The 17,877-nt window shown below is 35.5% G+C and overlaps 1 protein-coding gene across 1 annotated transcript; it reads left to right on the forward strand.

Annotated features, from left to right (window-relative positions):
- The first annotated feature begins 144 nt into the window (after positions 1–144).
- LOC144449397 (HEAT repeat-containing protein 6-like) lies at positions 145–16,696 on the forward strand. The gene is made up of 22 exons (XM_078139926.1): positions 145–318; positions 1,429–1,536; positions 2,256–2,396; positions 2,847–2,962; positions 3,946–4,060; positions 4,805–4,900; positions 5,668–6,138; positions 6,658–6,783; positions 7,220–7,426; positions 7,996–8,095; positions 8,785–9,214; positions 10,264–10,447; positions 10,790–10,879; positions 11,232–11,366; positions 11,772–11,894; positions 12,112–12,236; positions 12,686–12,846; positions 13,660–13,736; positions 14,140–14,271; positions 14,838–15,005; positions 15,441–15,597; positions 16,066–16,696. The coding sequence occupies exons 1-22, from the start codon at positions 145–147 to the stop codon at positions 16,224–16,226; spliced, it is 3,597 nt and encodes a 1,198-aa protein (XP_077996052.1). The 3' UTR covers positions 16,227–16,696.
- The last annotated feature ends 1,181 nt before the right edge of the window (positions 16,697–17,877 follow it).

A 17,877-nucleotide genomic window follows, 5' to 3' on the forward strand; every position in this document is an offset into this window, starting at 1 on the left:
GCATTTTTCACATATAAAGAGTAATTATATTAATATATTCTAGACATTGTTTGTACTAGAATATAAAAATAATATTATTTTCTCTATGTAATTTGTGAAATCATTGTCTGTCCGCGTACGAGGTTAAAAGGGAGAAGTTCCATCATGGCTATGAACGAAGATCGTCTCCGCGATGCAGAGATGCAAGACTTTCGCCTCAACACCACCAAACTAATGACAATGGTCCCGGGAGATGGCGAAGCTTACAAGACACAACTCAATGCGTTACTTGACCAGTTTATATCCCTTGATTATTCCTTCCGTTTTGTGACAGACAAGGTAATTGGTCATTTTGATTTCACGTGTTGTATGCAAGGAATAATAGGGGACTGCGGATGATGTCATTTTATGTACACTCTGAATCACGACCAAAAACATAATCTAGAAATACAGGTCTGTGTGTAGAATTCATGTCTCTGTCTGCCTGATTACGTGCGTGTTAGTGTACAGTGGTGTAATATGTATGCATGTATATGAATAACATGATGAATGGATGGATGGATGGATGGGTGGATGGATGGATGGATGGATGGAAGGAAGGAAGGAGGGAGACATTGATGACAGATGGATGGATGGGTGGGGGATTGATGAATGGATCATGACGAAGCTCGCCTACCTTTAGACTCGAGGGACTAGCGCTACTGAACTATTTGCTATCCTAACTGTCATGACATTTGAACATAAACAATATTATTATTAATGAAATATATCAAAATACCAAATGTATTTTACATCATATTCACATTGGAATTGAATACTATTATTCTACAGGGTGTTGAAAGTTATAGTGCAAGTATTTTATTATTTCATGTAATACTAGACACTATTTACCTCATAAAAATGTCTCATAAGCTGCATTTTATGATTTATGCATTTTTAGGCATAATTTTTTGCTGCATATTTAAAAGATACTCACAGTATTCCAATTACAAAAACATACTTAAACATCACTTACAACTGACTAAACAGTGAATTCAACTTGTAGAAAATATAACTTATGAATGATCTGATGACATAATTTATTATACATGTACATATAAAAAATGTTGACAAAATCCCTACATGCAATCAACTGTTCAAACAATTCCAGAAGACAAATGTCATAGCAAGCAATTTTTTTAGCATATATGGAGATTAACTTTATAGTTGAATAGATCCATCAAGGTATGTATTTTTACTCGAGTAAAAAAATTATAAACTCAGTTTGTGCCACTGGAAATATTTCTGATGAGCTTTTTTTGTCAAAATTTTTATAATATTTTTGCTCAAAACACCTGTACACAATTGGTTCTTGACTGTCATGAGATTGCTGTCTGATATTATAGATCTTTACTAAGAGAGCATATGTAAGTATGTATTCATCAGTACTTGTGTCTATTTCTTTGTCAGGATGCATCAACAGTTTTATGCAAAGTGTGTACATTGGTTCCATTAAAATATGAATTACTAGCAACCAAAGCTTGTCAGCTTATCATCAATATTGTAGCCCATCAACAGGTGAGTTGCTATAGAAACAGACTATAATATCTATGTGTATTACATGATTTTATTACACTGGTTTTAAAACCCTTGATTGAATTCATTTTTCTGTTGAAATATGAGAGGCGATATCAGTTGACAGGTTTTCAGCAAAGGTTTAATATATGTAAAGAGTACATACATTATTACATAATTATGACTCACTTTCTGTCTGATAATTGAAGAAGTTTGATTTGTGTGATTTTTGACTTCAAAATTCAGTAGGATGTTTCAAGATATTATTCAATAAAAAATGACAATTTGACAATTTTGGTCAAGAAATGTTCAAGGTTTTTGTCAGTTAAAAGATTGAGACCCAAAAACAGCTCAGTGTATAGTAGAGATGTTTCTATTGATCATGCATGTATACATGTAGATGTCTAGATGAAAATTTTGTTCATTTTAGATAATCTGATAAATTGCTGTTTAAGTCAACCAACATTGTGATTTCGGTCCAAAAGTTAAAATATTTTTTGTCAAATTGTTCCACTCTGTGCTACAGGAACTGTAAACTTCAAGGTTATATCAACGTGGCAATCAATTTTGGTAGAGTCAGTTGTGTTAACATTTGCGTTGTTTCATAACTCAGATATTTTTTTAGAAATGTGTAATCCAGGTTTTACTTTCAATCCATTGATATTTGAAGTCACTCATACATTCTAGTAATCGTAATTTGTGCACATGAATTTCATTGTCAGGTTACTCTTAGCCAGACAACTTTGGATCTTTTGTTGGAATATATACTTACGGCTATTAAGACATGTCAGGGCTGGACGCTACCTGATACATTGAGAGCTCTCGGTGCTGTGGTGTATGAGAATGGTGCTAACTGCGGCAAGGTAGGCGGCATCATCATGCTGTGATTTCATAGATTTAAGAATATTGTAACACTTTCAATAGTTGCCAGTTGGAGACAAGAAAATGATTATCTTTGGCCTGATGGTTGTCTTGATACCATTTTTGCATGAAGTAGTGAAAGTTTGGTGTTATAGTATACTTTTCATTTCATCAATGGGACACATAAAAAAAGAGGGTTTGCTGCCCTTGCTTACTTGTCCAGGGAGAATGCAGCAAGTGGAAACAGTGTGTATTGTACCATTCTTTTGAAGAATCTAAAAAAAAAAGGATGAATATAAAATTTCATTTGCTTTAAGTATTCAAATGATAATACTTGAATTACAGTTCATCACTTGTTTGTTGAGTAAGAAATTTACATTTAGAATTATTTTAAAACAAATAAAATTGCAGCCCAGACTTCTAATGTATAGGGAACTTTGATTGTTTTGCAGTATTGCAGAGAACTTCTGTCACCTCAGCCTGAAGGAATCTTGTTAAAATTGACATCGTCCAATGATCCTAATGTCAAACGTAGTGCTATTCAGTGTATTGGTAACATGTGTATGAGGTTAGTATTGCCATTCAGTGTATTGGTAACATGTGTATGAGGTTAGTATTGCCATTCAGTGTATTGGTAACATGTGTATGAGGTTAGTATTGCCATTCAGTGTATTGGTAACATGTGTATGAGGTTAGTATTGCCATTCAATGTATTGGTAACATGTGTATGAGGTTAGTATTGCCATTCAATGTATTGGTAACATGTGTATGAGGTTAGTATTGCCATTCAGTGTATTGGTAACATGTGTATGAGGTTAGTATTGCCATTCAATGTATTGGTAACATGTGTATGAGGTTAGTATTGCCATTCAGTGTATTGGTAATATGTGTATGAGGTTAGTATTGCCATTCAGTGTATTGGTAACATGTGTATGAGGTTAGTATTGCCATTCAGTGTATTGGTAACATGTGTATGAGGTTAGTATTGCCATTCAGTGTATTGGTAACATGTGTATGAGGTTAGTATTGCCATTCAATGTATTGGTAACATGTGTATGAGGTTAGTATTGCCATTCAATGTATTGGTAACATGTGTATGAGGTTAGTATTGCCATTCTATGTATTGGTAACATGTGTATGAGGTTAGTATTGCCATTCTATGTATTGGTAACATGTGTATGAGGTTAGTATTGCCATTCAATGTATTGGTAACATGTGTATGAGGTTAGTATTGCCATTCAATGTATTGGTAACATGTGTATGAGGTTAGTATTGCCATTCAATGTTTTGGTAACATGTGTATGAGGTTAGTATTGCCATTCAATGTATTGGTAACATGTGTATGAGGTTAGTATTGCCATTCAGTGTATTGGTAACATGTGTATGAGGTTAGTATTGCCATTCAGTGTATTGGTAACGTGCATGTGAGGTTGGTGCTGGTGAAGGAGTCAAGTTTTACTACATTAGAATTTCCACTGACATGATCGCTATAATGAAATGCTTAAGATAAGCTGACTAGAAGAGTAGTTTAACATTTCTTTTACATTGCAGGACATCTGATGGTCACTGTGTAGATGAGGAATACTTGGAAGCAAGTTATAAAGTGATTTTGAAGGCTTTACAGACATCTAAAGCTAGTAATGTGGATGATTATGCACATTGTAGGGTAGGTTTTGTCATCAGTTTTATAACTGTGATCCGTTTATAGACATTGTAACCAAGCAACTTGAAATGATAATTACTATTAGATATTATTCTCTAATGTTTGTCTTCGTTCAGCAAAGGAAAGTACTACCGGTAATGACCTAAGGGGCCTTGTCACTATGAGTTGCTAGATGAGTAGTGGCAAACCCTTAGGTCACAAGTATTTACAGCTGAATGAAGAAAAATATTGGAGAATGATATCATTATACCTCTTCTTGCATGATTTATGAAAAATTGAGAAAAATAATGGCGTTTTGATTCATATTTCGAGCACCACAAAACCAGTGATATAGACATGGGTTGTCATGATGTAGAATGACCTGGGTACACAATCCATATTTTATGTGCAGAGACAGTTACTTGGCTTGTGCATGGTGTAATGCTTATTTTATAATATTGCAAGTTTATATACATCTAGGTGTTTATTTTGAGTACTACAATATCTTAAAGGGATACAAGAATGTAGAAAACTGAGAATTCATTTACAAATTATACACAACTTTACTACCAAATAAGAACAATGTAAATAAGAAAAGCATCAGAAATATGATACTAGATGAGTTTTATGTAAGTTTTGAAATTTAGATAAAATTGTTGTCTTAAGTTGGTGTAAGCTCCTTTAAGTGAATCTGATAGAATCATATACAGATTTGTTGATTCTGAAGAATTTAGGTAAGTGTCTAATAATGGTTTTATTCTTATCAAGTTATTACTAGGTTCACTACGAGGTCTACAGAGTATATTGTTGGTTAGTAAAACTATTCATGTGGATACTGTTGGGGAGGTCCTAGCAGCTTTGAAGGTAAATGACATACTATTTAATATATCATATATTAGCAAACAACATCAGAACAACATATTAAACAAAAGATGATGGCATTGTATTTATACATACACATATACATGCATGCACATGCACACACACACACACACACACACACACACACACACACACACACACACACACAATAGCACACACATACACATGTACACACACTCACACATACACACATACAACAACACACATACACACGTACACACACACGTACACACACACACACACACACACACACAATAGCACACACATACACATGTACACACACTCACACATACACACATACAACAACACACATACACACGTACACACACACGTACACACACAGAAACTGTTTCCTTCAAATAGAACTGATTGATCAGAGAAAAATCTAATGATTTACTTTGTACAGTGAATGCTCTCTTTAATGAACCCTATAAATTCCATGGAACTGTAGTCCTTTATTACAAGTTTGAATTTGAAGAATACAGAAAGAATGTTTGTACCAGTAAAATATTAAGTAAAACATAGTTAAAAAGACATTACAGGGATACCGTTATCACAAAAGTCTATGTTAGAAATTATGGGCTCAGTTTGACTACCAAGTCAAATTGCAACATTTTCTGTATTCACTCAGATGAGAGAAATAAGTTGATTTGAATGTTGTCAGTTGTAAGGAAATTCAATGAACAGCACTCCTAGTGTCCAAACTATGCAATCTTTTGTCTTTCCAATGGTCATGTTTTATTTTGTAGGTGTACACAATATTAGGTATGACTGGCCCACATGTCAATGTAGAGATCCCTACTACCCTGTACCCAACACCTATATCCCAATATGATCCTAAACCAGCATCTTCAGCCAAACAACAGGATGGTGAAGATGCAGCAACTAGGTCTGGCAGTGGGAAATCTGGCAAAGGTGGAAAACAACAACAGAGCAAACGAACTAAGAAAAGACGGAGCAACCAGAAGAAAGAGAAGGAACAGCCAGATGAGGGAGGGGAGATAGATGATAGAACTGTTGCTACTGGCACTTTAGCCATGGGAATTAGTGCAAAAGGCTCTTCCAAAGATGATGTATTCTCCTTCCGTCCAACCTGGGATAGAGTTAGCAGCTCAGAATCTGAGTACTCAGATACAGAGGGAGGGGAAGTAGCAAAAATAAGATCCCTTATGTCCAAAATTAGACAAACTGCATTAGGATGTCTCCATACTGTGATTAGGGTAAGTATTGTGGAAGAAGTATGAAATATCCTTTTCATTCTAAGAAGAGAAATGCATTGTAAAGATTTAAATAGAAGTTATATTATTTTTATCAAGGCAGGCAACATTTTCTATTCTCACTTTAGATGAGAGAAATGAGTTGATCTGCATGGTGTTAGTTGTACGGAAATTCAAGTTACAAAAAAGATCTTCATGAAGTAGTAGTGATAAGATCCTGAAGAGCACACCAAGTGGCCAAACTATGCAATCTTTTGCCTTTCCAGCAACAGAATGTTGTGTACTCTCTGAGATTTGAAGATAATTACAGATAATTCTCAATGATAATACACTTGTCTAACACCAAAGAAATGATGATGTACACCTACAAATCCCTTTTTTGTGCAGAGTAACCTAAAAATACCCTTTATTTTGTGATATGAATGCCAATACTTGGCAAGGTACTAGTGAGCGGAATTTATTATCTTGTATACTGATATCTTAATACTTACACCACTTTCTGTTATTTTGACTGTCATGTAGAATTCAGAGAAGAGAGTAATGTTTGGATATTGGTCATCATTTCTACCAGATTCACCATCAGCTAGTAGTGTTATCCCACAAACACACACTTTATTTACAACCATTCTCAAAGATTCAGCTCCAAAGGTATGATGACAATAGTTTCCATATCACCGCTTATATTCCACTGTTTAGTTATTTTGTTGACACGATCATGATCTGTTAAGAATTTTTGAAACTTTTTGAGTTGAGTTTTGTTGAGCCCATCCAGTTTACAGTTGTCTTTATACACTTCTTGAAACACTGGACTCAGCATTGTCTGGACAAGGGATCAAGAGGTGTGAAACTCCTCACTTTGTTAGTTTTCCACAATGTCAAACCCTAGTGTACAGTAGGTCTTTCCTATTCTAAGCCAGATTTTCTAATTTTTATAAACTGCATGATACAAAGTTGATGGCGATGACTTTTTCTGGGTCCCCTAAGCATAAAAAGTGCACCTGAGATAAGATGATCCTCACCTTTGTTCCATGCTATCTTCTTTGTCAATATATCTATTTCACATCTTCTGACTTTTACCCTACAGGCACGTGCAGGAGCACTGGCGGTGCTATCATCCATGTTAGATGGATCAAAGCAGTATTTGGCAGCAGCAGATGACAGAGAATATAGCAGAACTGCTTTCACTCCATTCTCAGTGACTTTAGGCCGTACAATCAAAGAAATTCATCGATGTCTGTTACTGGCATTAGTTGCTGAAACATCGTCTATTACATTGACACAAGTGATCAAGGTGAGATACAGGCTGTGATGTACATATACAAATCATAATGTATAACTCAAAACACTGTTCTAAAATAACTTGTTTATTAGATGGTGGAGTGGTTAGAGCAATGAACTGACTGACTTTCAAGCTACACATGGCTGATTCCATGCCCACTACTAAGATTTGTTTCTGATTGGGTAAATCCTAAGACAAGATTTGATCCAACATATTAATGGGTACCTGGTAGGACTGAATTCCTATGTGTGTAATAACAGCAATATTGTTATGTTCCTGTGGTTCAGATGAGAAAATTGAAACACCCGTGATTGAATATGAGAACTCCTACTGATAATCACTCATCATGAGGTTCTGTTATTATTAGGCATGCTTATATGAAACAGCAAATTTTGTAAAATTATAAATATGCATTCGTATGGTTTAGTGTACGTGGAATGCTGATGTGCACATTTGCATACAGATATGCTATAAGTATTGCATTTAAATGAAAATTCCAAGAGTATGCACAATGCATGCCCCCGGTGCAAGTAACTGCTGGTACATAGTGTAATAATTCAGTCTATTGTCGTTATTTCTAGTGTCTAGCAATCCTTGTACTGAATGTACCTTATCATAAACTTAGAGGAGGTTTATTAACCAGGATGGTTAAACAGATCAAAACATTCCTGTCTCATAAAGGTAAGTCTCGCTTTTAAAACTCCAGTCTTGTAAGAGTAGACTTGTCTGTCTAAGACTTGGTACTTCCCCAGTGTGAAGTTAGAGCGTCTGACCAGTGACATGTCATGCCGTTTGCTGAACACGGAGGACATTTATTCCTTTGTCACTGTGCATTGCCAGTTGTAGCTATGAAGTCTCAACTTCAGCTGTTCTTCAGTTTCACTTTGTTGAAGTAGTGATTGTAATTTCAATCTCGCCAAATATTGAAATTAAAGGGATACACAACTCCAGGAAAGTATTTTCATAAACTTTGGTTCTGGCGAGTCATTTTATGTCACATCACATAAATTTCGCTCAATTGCATAGAAACACTAAATTATTGTATTCATGACTCCTAAGTGCTTATTACCTTCAGATAAATAGTCATAAATATACATTGTCCATCTGATACATATTCATGTACTCTAAAACCCATGAGGTCACAGTCCAGTGCTAGAACAATAGAGGTGAAAAAGAGTTTCAAATTGGCAATCGAGTGAAATTTGTGATGTGAAATCATGAAATGACTCTCCAGAATCCAAAGTTTATGAAATTACCTGTATTTCCTGGATTGTGTTCCCTTTAAGCAGAAAAAATAGTTAAGTAATTTCATGAAGAATAGCTACATAACCTAATTTATAGTCACTGCTTCATTATTTTGTTCCAATCAGATCACAATGTGAGAGTAGCATGCCTGACATTCTTTGGAAGTGTAGTCTGCATCCAGCCTCAACTTGAAGAAGTGATTCACATCCTACAGCCAGTGGATTCATCAAACATTGGTAGGACGGACAGCAAGACAGATCTCAGTGGCAGTGGTAGTGAAACTAGTCTTAGGACCATGAAAACAGAGGAACAGAGAGAACTAGCACAGAATATTAGACAATCACAGAGTTGTGAAAATGTAACTAAGAACACTGAAAGTAAAACAGGACCAAAAGATTCAGCTGGTGCTCGTGGCGATGATAGCAAACCTGGAACTCCAAGGTCGGGAGAAATGTCATGGCTAGTCAAACTGTGTTCGACATTAATCCATCCAAGTAAACTTGGAGTTGAAGTACAACTGGACAGCTCATTATCAAGTTCTGTTGGTCTTGGAAAGTATGTACAATTCTTACTCTTTTCCTTCATGCATCATGTCATCAGCTTTTTTTTAAATATTAACTTTATTACCACATATATGTCAGCGGCGATCAAGCTTTCAGTTTACTAAGATAGACACAAACTAAAACTATTGTTACAACATGTTGATACAAGGTATTGAATGGACATTGGTTTAATTATACTCACAGTAAGGTGATGTTTCTGATAGCTAGTTTTTCTCAAGTGGCCACACACTCTCTTATATCCACACAACAAAGGCACCACTATCATCGACTTGTGTAACACATTGAAGTTTTGGTCTAGCTTAGTAAATCGAAACCTCACTTGCCACTGTAGTATTAGTATATGTAATAAGTTTGCAGTGGAAATTGATATAGTTTCAACGATTTATGCCATAGGGGCATGTAATATTTCATAGATTGTTGTTTTCCTGGTCTACAGACTAAGTATAACAACCTTTTGACTATATTGAATTGAATTGAAAGTATTGTGCTCTGTTCATTATTTGGACAAGTTTGATACATTTGGATCATGTTGTTAATAGTAAATCAAAACTCTTGTGGTTTAATTATAGTTGCCATTTTAGATTTTGGAAACTATGATTTCAAATGTTTTCAGTGCTATTGTATGTGATAGTCAACTCTTCAAGTAGGTACGACAAATGTGCAAATTGTAAACATGTCAATTTTTTTTTTAGAATATTAAGGTTTATTGCAGATTTTGACACAAATTAACGATAATCTCTTTCTACCAGGAAGTATTTGTTAGTACACAAAAATGTAAAAGTTGGGAAAAACAGGATTAGAAGCCCAATTCCAATCCTAGGAGAAAAACAGATTTGCAGAGTGATAGATAGAAATGGTGTACACCAAAAGAATGATCATATGCAAACTATAGTGCTCCACTGATAAAATAACACAAATGCCAGAACTTTATTTGAAATATACAGAAAATAATATTAGAAATTCGGAAAATCGCGAGAACAAAATTGATTATTTGTCCTTTTCCTTGTGATTGAACCATGGAATTCACTGATTTTGTTGTAGGCTATGGTCAGGTGCAAGTGAGCCCAGTGAACCACTGCCAGTTAGATTAGAAGCCTTGCAAGTGTTAACACAACTTGTCAAAGGATACTTCCATATTGTCAGAGGCTGCCTGTCACATATGTGTGATATTATTTATGACTGCCTGGAAGAAAAAGACCCATCTGTACAACTCCATGCTGCCAAAGTGAGTGACACCAATCTCAATCATTCAGTTATAAAGTTAATGATCAGCCGGACTTTCTGTTATTTTAAATGGCAATAGTTTTATGTCCCATCCTGGACTTTTCGTCAGGCCAGCTGAGGTGGTTCTGACATGTGACAGAATTGAATTACAATACTACTATTGGAAAAGTTTCTCAACAATACTCATTGATTTATCACGTAACAATTCTAAGGGATTGGTTGATACATGAGCAATTTTGCAGTGTCAATGTCAACCAGTAATTTATGCTAATGTATGCTAATTTATTGATATACTACTGAATCTATGTTGACCTTTGAACTCATCTGTATCTGCGTTCCACAGCTATTAGAAGAGCTTGGTAAAGCCATGCTGATGCAGTTACAACAGGATATGACAGCAGAGAAGAAAGTAGATAAACTCACAGTACAGGAGGTACGATTTCACTTTAATTATGTTCTGCTGTGAGAAGCAGCCATTTTGAGAAGTGTATGAAATGCTGCTAAAGTTTACTTGTGTCTTTTGCTGTATCAACTTTTGAAGATTTATCATTGAAAATTAAGGTTTTCATTTTTTTTTCTGTTTTTTGTTACCATTTGTGCAGTAGTCATAAAATTTGCAAAAATAGCCTTGCTTTGATTTTTGTTTTCAGTGAAAATTTGTGTCCAAGTATCCCGATATCTCAGTGATTGTTGACTTTTGTCATTTACCAAGGGTGATCTGTGCATGAAATAAACTTCTTGGTGGTTCACTTTTAATAGTTGATAACTTTTTATCATTTACTTAGGTGGTTGGTTTCTGGAACAAACTCTTAGGTGGTCCAGCACAGGGGCTACTGCAGAATGCATCCCAGAATGCGCTGCGTTCTTGTATGTGTGACTGCCTTTCAAACGTTGGTGCACCTGTGTTAGAACAGCTATCTGTAAGTATCAAATATCAAATGAAAATAAAGAAGAAAAGATAATGATAAAATCTTAGAAAATCAGTTATCATCTACAGTTATTAATTCTTGGTACCATTTTACCGCATATTAGTGGGTCAAAATAGACCAAAAACTTATTCACATTTTCACCATTTTTAATGCATGTGTATTGCGTTGAACAGAAGTCATGGTGACAATTGTGGTATTTTTGTAGTGTGCTTAGGTGGAGATGTTCTATTCAGGTAGTAAGAATTATTATTTCCATCTTTCCTTGCCTGGTGTAACCTTAGAATATCGCCATCAAATGAAACATTCAAAATCATGTATTTTAGATTCAGATTGTGTTTGTTTATTTATGAAAAGTGTCAAATTCATGACATATCTCGCTTCTTTTCCGCTTCACAGATGGACAAGAGAATCATGTGTATTACATTGTTATTAGGACTTAGTAACGATGATGACTACAGGGTGAAGTCATCAGCTATCAGAGCGCTGGGTGTGTTTGTAGTCTATCCGTGTTTGAGAGAGGTAAGTCATCATGAAATTTGAAAGATTGACATTTGTCAAATTATGTTTAGGATTGGAAAAAGACAGATATGCATTTGTAGCTAATGTTATACTAAATTGCCTATTTCAGGATGTTTTGTTTGTAGCTGATACAGCTAATGTTATGCTAAATTGCCTATTTCAGGATGTTTTGTTTGTAGCTGATACAGCTAATGTTATGCTAAATTGCCTATTTCAGGATGTTCTGTTTGTAGCCGATACAGCTAATGTTATACTAAATTGCCTAGAAGACAATTCTGTGTTGGTCCGAATGAAAGCAGCATGGTCTTTGGGTAATCTCAGTGATGCCTTAGTTATGAACAAGTGAGTACTGTACAACAATATGTTGTTGTGTTTTTACTTGTCAAGCAGTGGAACATAGTTGTAGTTTTAACCAAATTTGTCACACAGGCATGCACGCACGCACGCGTGGAGTCTGTAAGTTGTTGGTTTGAGAGTCATGGCAGCTGTTTGTTTAGGAATGGCTATTGATTTAGGCAAGATTTGAACCATGCTTATGGTCCAAGTCAATCTAGCTGTATAATTGGCAACATGGTAGGATAAAGGTTCCTATGTAAATGCATAAATCCTATGTACTTACAGATGGATTGTATGCTCCTCAGTGAGTTGAGGAAGTATAGAAGACTTGTGCCACTATAGGTCCTTGCCAGGGTAATAATTGTAAAGTGCTTTTAGCACAGTGTGGGAAACATGTTATATGTAAAAACTAACTGAGTGTATCATAAAAACTAATATTGATTTTTCTCCTGCAGAGATTCTGGTGATACTGATTTCCTGCAGGATTTCTCTGATATGTTACTACAGAGATTGTATACTACAGCTATCAAAGCATCAGAAGACAGTGATAAAGTGAAATCTAACGGTGTCAGAGCTATTGGTAATCTGTTACGATATCTTAAACCTACAACATTAGGTAAGTGAAATCTAACGGTGTCAGAGCTATTGGTAATCTGTTACGATATCTTAAACCAACAACACTAGGTAAGTGAAATCTAATGGTGTCAGAGCTATTGGTAATCTGTTACGATATCTTAAACCTACAACACTAGGTAAGTGAAATCTAACGGTGTCAGAGCTATTGGTAATCTGTTACGATATCTTAAACCTACAACATTAGGTAAGTGAAATCTAACGGTGTCAGAGCTATTGGTAATCTGTTACGATATCTTAAACCTACAACATTAGGTAAGTGAAATCTAATGGTGTCAGAGCTATTGGTAATCTGTTACGATATCTTAAACCTACAACACTAGGTAAGTGGAATCTAACGGTGTCAGAGCTATTGGTAATCTGTTACGATATCTTAAACCTACAACACTAGGTAAGTGAAATCTAATGATGTCAGAGCTATTGGTAATTTCCCATGATAGGCTGAAGCAAACCAATGTTTGACAAGTCAAATTTATCACTGTCAGAGCTAATTACAATCTAGTATATCTAAATCTTAATTGGTTTTGGTTGTCAAAGTGACCTTGGCTGGCTGTAGCAATTAGCTGTCATAACCCTATCAGTGTTTTTTTGCTATGGGTGGTAAGTAGGTAAAATCTACTGGGGTACCGAATTCTAATATCATTTCATGTGGGTTCCCAAACAAAGTTACCATAGACTCTATGGGGGGAAACACTGTCATTTTTACCCCTTTCTCCCTTTCTGTTACCAGGGTTCCCCACCCTTAGCAACAACACTACCTATAAAAAAACTAATGAATCATTTCTCTATTTTCTAGATAAAAGTGGTTTCAAACCTTTGGTGGAGCAGTCAGTTCAAGCTTTGGTGAAGACAGTGAAAGGTGGTACTATGAAGGTATATTATTAATAACAGATATATGTACACAATTATCTATTTCAACCATTCATAATTTCCATTTTTTAGTACTGTTGATGTCCAGTAATATTGACAGGATTTCTACTCACCAGCTATCATCAAAATATTCTGAACTTCATGATGTAAAATGAACTAATTAGTTGACACAAAAATTTCAATTTGGCTGTGTTCCATAGTTACACATACGACATGTTTAAAGATATGCTCTTCTGAAAATGCAGACAGCTACACAATGGAAAACTGAACAATACCTCCCGTTCAACCAAATTTATTTGGCACTGCATGTATGAATTCAACATGTGTTGATTTTAAGATTCTTCACTGTTCCAAAAATGTAACCAGTTTCGATTAAACTATATGATTTTTTTTTATCTCTGTTAAGGTTCGTTGGAATGCATGCTATGCAGTTGGTAATATGTTTAAGAATTCTGACCTACCCGTTGGTACAGCATCATGGACTGGTGATATCTATGACGCCTTGCTTGGTGTCGTTGCAGACTGCAAGAACTTCAAGGTGAGTGTAGACACTGGTGGTATAGTGTTAGTCTTTATGAACTGGACATTGGTTTTAGGATATGTACACTTGCTCAAGTTGATGGATTTCTCTAATTTGGTTTCAGATTTACTAGAAGTATTACTGAATGCTACAAACTTGTGAAATCGTTTGTCTTTTGTGTATGTGGAGTTGTTGCAAAATCCCATCCCAATTCCCATCCAAGGAGGATGTCTACTGTTTAGAAAATCTACATGACATGTGAATATATGGAAAGTGTGTGTGCGTGCGTGTGTGTGTGTGTGTGTGCGTGTGTGCGTGCGTGCGTGCGTGCATGCGTGCGTGCGTGCATGCGTGTGTATATATCCTCTTGGTTGTCCCAAACTTAGCTTGTTATTATCAATATTTGGGTTGTATATTTGATATCATAAACCAAGTTGTAGAATGTATGAGGAGTGTAATATTTTTTACTATATTTATGAGAAGGTAATGATTTAACTTGTATAATAAAAAATGTAACTAATCTGAGAGCAGATTGTTGAAGCATATTGGTATTAAAATGTTGGTGTGGATGTTTGTCTCATCAGGTGAGAATCAACGCTGCTTTAGCCCTGGCTATTCCTACTTCAAGAGAGAAATTTGGAACTGTGGATCAGTTCTGTAAAGTATGGAAGTGTCTGGTTGATGCCTTGGAAGGCACAGAGGAAGTGACAGATTTCAGTGAATTCAAATACAGAGAAAACCTAAGAGATCAGGTAAGGGTGGTCGTTTTTTTTTTACTTCAGATCATGTTTCTCATGATCTGACCGACCATTAACTTTGGAATATGACCAAAAGATTTAACCAAAGATGTCAAATTGTGAAAAATCACAACGTCACTGAAGGTAAAATGGTGACACCCAGTGTGCCCTTGAAGCCAATTTGACATGCCACTGAAACACACAATGTCTAGTGACGCACCAAAATTTGATGTTCCCCTATCTCTTACTATGTGGTGACTCACAAGAAATGCCACTTTTTCTCATTTTGACTCACAACCACAAAATTTGGCTATCATTAGAGGGCACACTGGTGACACCACAGGCAGATATTTCACTTTCAACTTATTTGTAGTATTCATTTCTGATGATAATATCACTAATTTATCCCAACTGGCCATTTTCCCATGTTCTACCTTTCTTTGTCCCTAGCTGTGTACCACTATGAGTCAGATAGCCTGCCATGTGGAAGTGGGTGATTTACAGGGACTGTCCCCAATATTACAGGGCAGAGTAGAAATGTTGAAAGGTTATGTAAATAAACACTACCAGAATACAAAGAGTGCAGCTGTCCCTGACGCAGCGAAATGTAAGTACTTTGGACCAAATCTTGTTTCTGATAGGATGAAACTGATTTGTAATTGTCATTTGCATCAATTTTTCTCAGAAATTGTGATATAAAATTTTGAAAATGAGCTTTTTTTTCGAAGATTAAATAAAATAGCAAGTGTTGCTATCTATGATTTTACTACAGAGGTTGTTTTGTGAGTCAGTTTCTCTGTGCAGCCATCTTGTACCAATCACTTATTTCATGAAGTCTTTGGGGCTGGAGGCAGAGGAGTCTGGGTAAATGAGACTAGTTTGTATACATACTGATTTGAATGTTACTAAGGGCTGATGGAGGCAAAGGAATCTGGGTAACCGAGACTAGTTTGTATACATACTGATTTGAATGTTACTAAGGGCTGATGGAGGCAGAGGAATCTGGGTAACCGAGACTAGTTTGTATACATACTGATTTGAATGTCACTCATGTTCTACTTTGGTTTTGTTTCAGTGCAAGCCATACAAGATGCAGAGTGTTGCCTCAGTAAACTTGATGATAATGGTCTGAGTTCTCATGTAATGCAGACACTGTATGATTTACGTGCCGTGTTTACTATCATACTAGTATCTGACCAATCATGCAAGTATGAAGAACACATTCAAGATTCCTAGTGACAGAATCAGAATTTCAAGTGTCATGCATGTCTCCTTTGTTTATTCCATGCCATGTCACCCACATCTAGGTGTATCAACATTTTGTTGCCTTCTCTTGTAATTACAATTAAAATCAATCTACCTGCAACATATCATTGCTGTAGTTGTGTAAGCACTATTACTTATGATACAAAAAAACTTGGCATTCCCCTATTTGTTACTCAGGGATGTAGCAGATAAAACAGAAAAAAGTAGGCAGTCATACCTTTGAGGAAGCCCCATGAATCTGCCAAACAATGCATAGTGGTTGAAACAAAGAAATTTTTAACACACAGTCCTCAAAAAAGCAGCCTGCAACAAACGGCAGAGTAGCAAATTAGTTTTGCAGTCTACCAGCCCATACTACATCCCTGTTTGACTAGGGAGTGACTTTCAAGATTCCTGGATTTCATCATTTTGACTCATAACAGAGAAATATATTGTTTATTTGACCACAGACTATCCAATGCCAATTTGTATTGCAGTGTATTGATAGTTTGTCGTCTTCCTCCATTATTGTATTGAAATGTAGAAATTTCAAAATTTGAACACCAATTTGAGGAGAAAAAAAAGAATGTTTTTTATTCAGTTTTTCCTTTGTAGGAAATCAGACAAGATAACAATGATAACGATGAAGGAATTGATGTAGTGTAAGCATCAATTTGTCAATGTTCTATAAAGATAATCATGGTACAACAAATTATTTCAAAGGTTGTATTCCGTAAACTTCATACTTAGTAGGTGCAGAGTTCACGGTATGTGAGATACCCAGGTGATAACCCTTCTATGCAAGATGCCCATGTAATCACCTTTCTATTCAATACAGTACACAAGATCAGACCCAGGAAATGAAAGCATTCTCATTAATTTGGGTTCTGGAGAGTCATTTCATAGTTTTACATCACCTTAGTACATTACATGAGATTTCAGAGAAATAGCAAGTGCTTTGCTGTGGACCACATTGCATGATGGGAGTCAACAGAAATATTTATGCAATGGTTGAACAATGAATATTCATGACTTTACTGAAAGTAATAGGCACTTAGGATTCATGAATATTCATTGTTCACTTATATTTATTTCCTAGGGTGACATTCCCCTGTTAATACATCAAAATGATGGTATAGATGAAAAGTTTTGATATATTTCACTCAATTTACATAATGTATGAGAATAAATGGCTACATGATTGTTCAGAATTACATTTTACATCATTGGTTGAGCCATGTCATGTGACTTCCTAATTTACACAATTTACATACTGCACAAGAATAAATTAATAAATGATTGTTTGCAAGTATATTTTACATCATTGGTTGAGCCCTGTCATGTGATTTGCTAATTTACTCAATTTGCATATTGTATCGCAATAAACTGCTACATAATTGTTTACAATTACAGTTTACATCATTAATTGTGGTATGTCATGTGACGTAGTAACAATGGGCATGAAACCAACTCTCATAGAGACAAAATACATCAATGAAAAATATTATTGTTGATTCAGAATTTCCTCTTAGAGTTTCACATGTTTGTAGAAATGAACATGCTCTTTAAATGTATGAGCCATTTCATTTTGTCTGGAAGATCCAGTCGTTGGTCTGTTTGTGTAACCACTTGCTACAAGAAT

This window comes from Glandiceps talaboti, chromosome 18 (genome assembly GCF_964340395.1).
Source record: "Glandiceps talaboti chromosome 18, keGlaTala1.1, whole genome shotgun sequence".
Lineage (NCBI taxonomy): Eukaryota > Metazoa > Hemichordata > Enteropneusta > Spengelidae > Glandiceps > Glandiceps talaboti.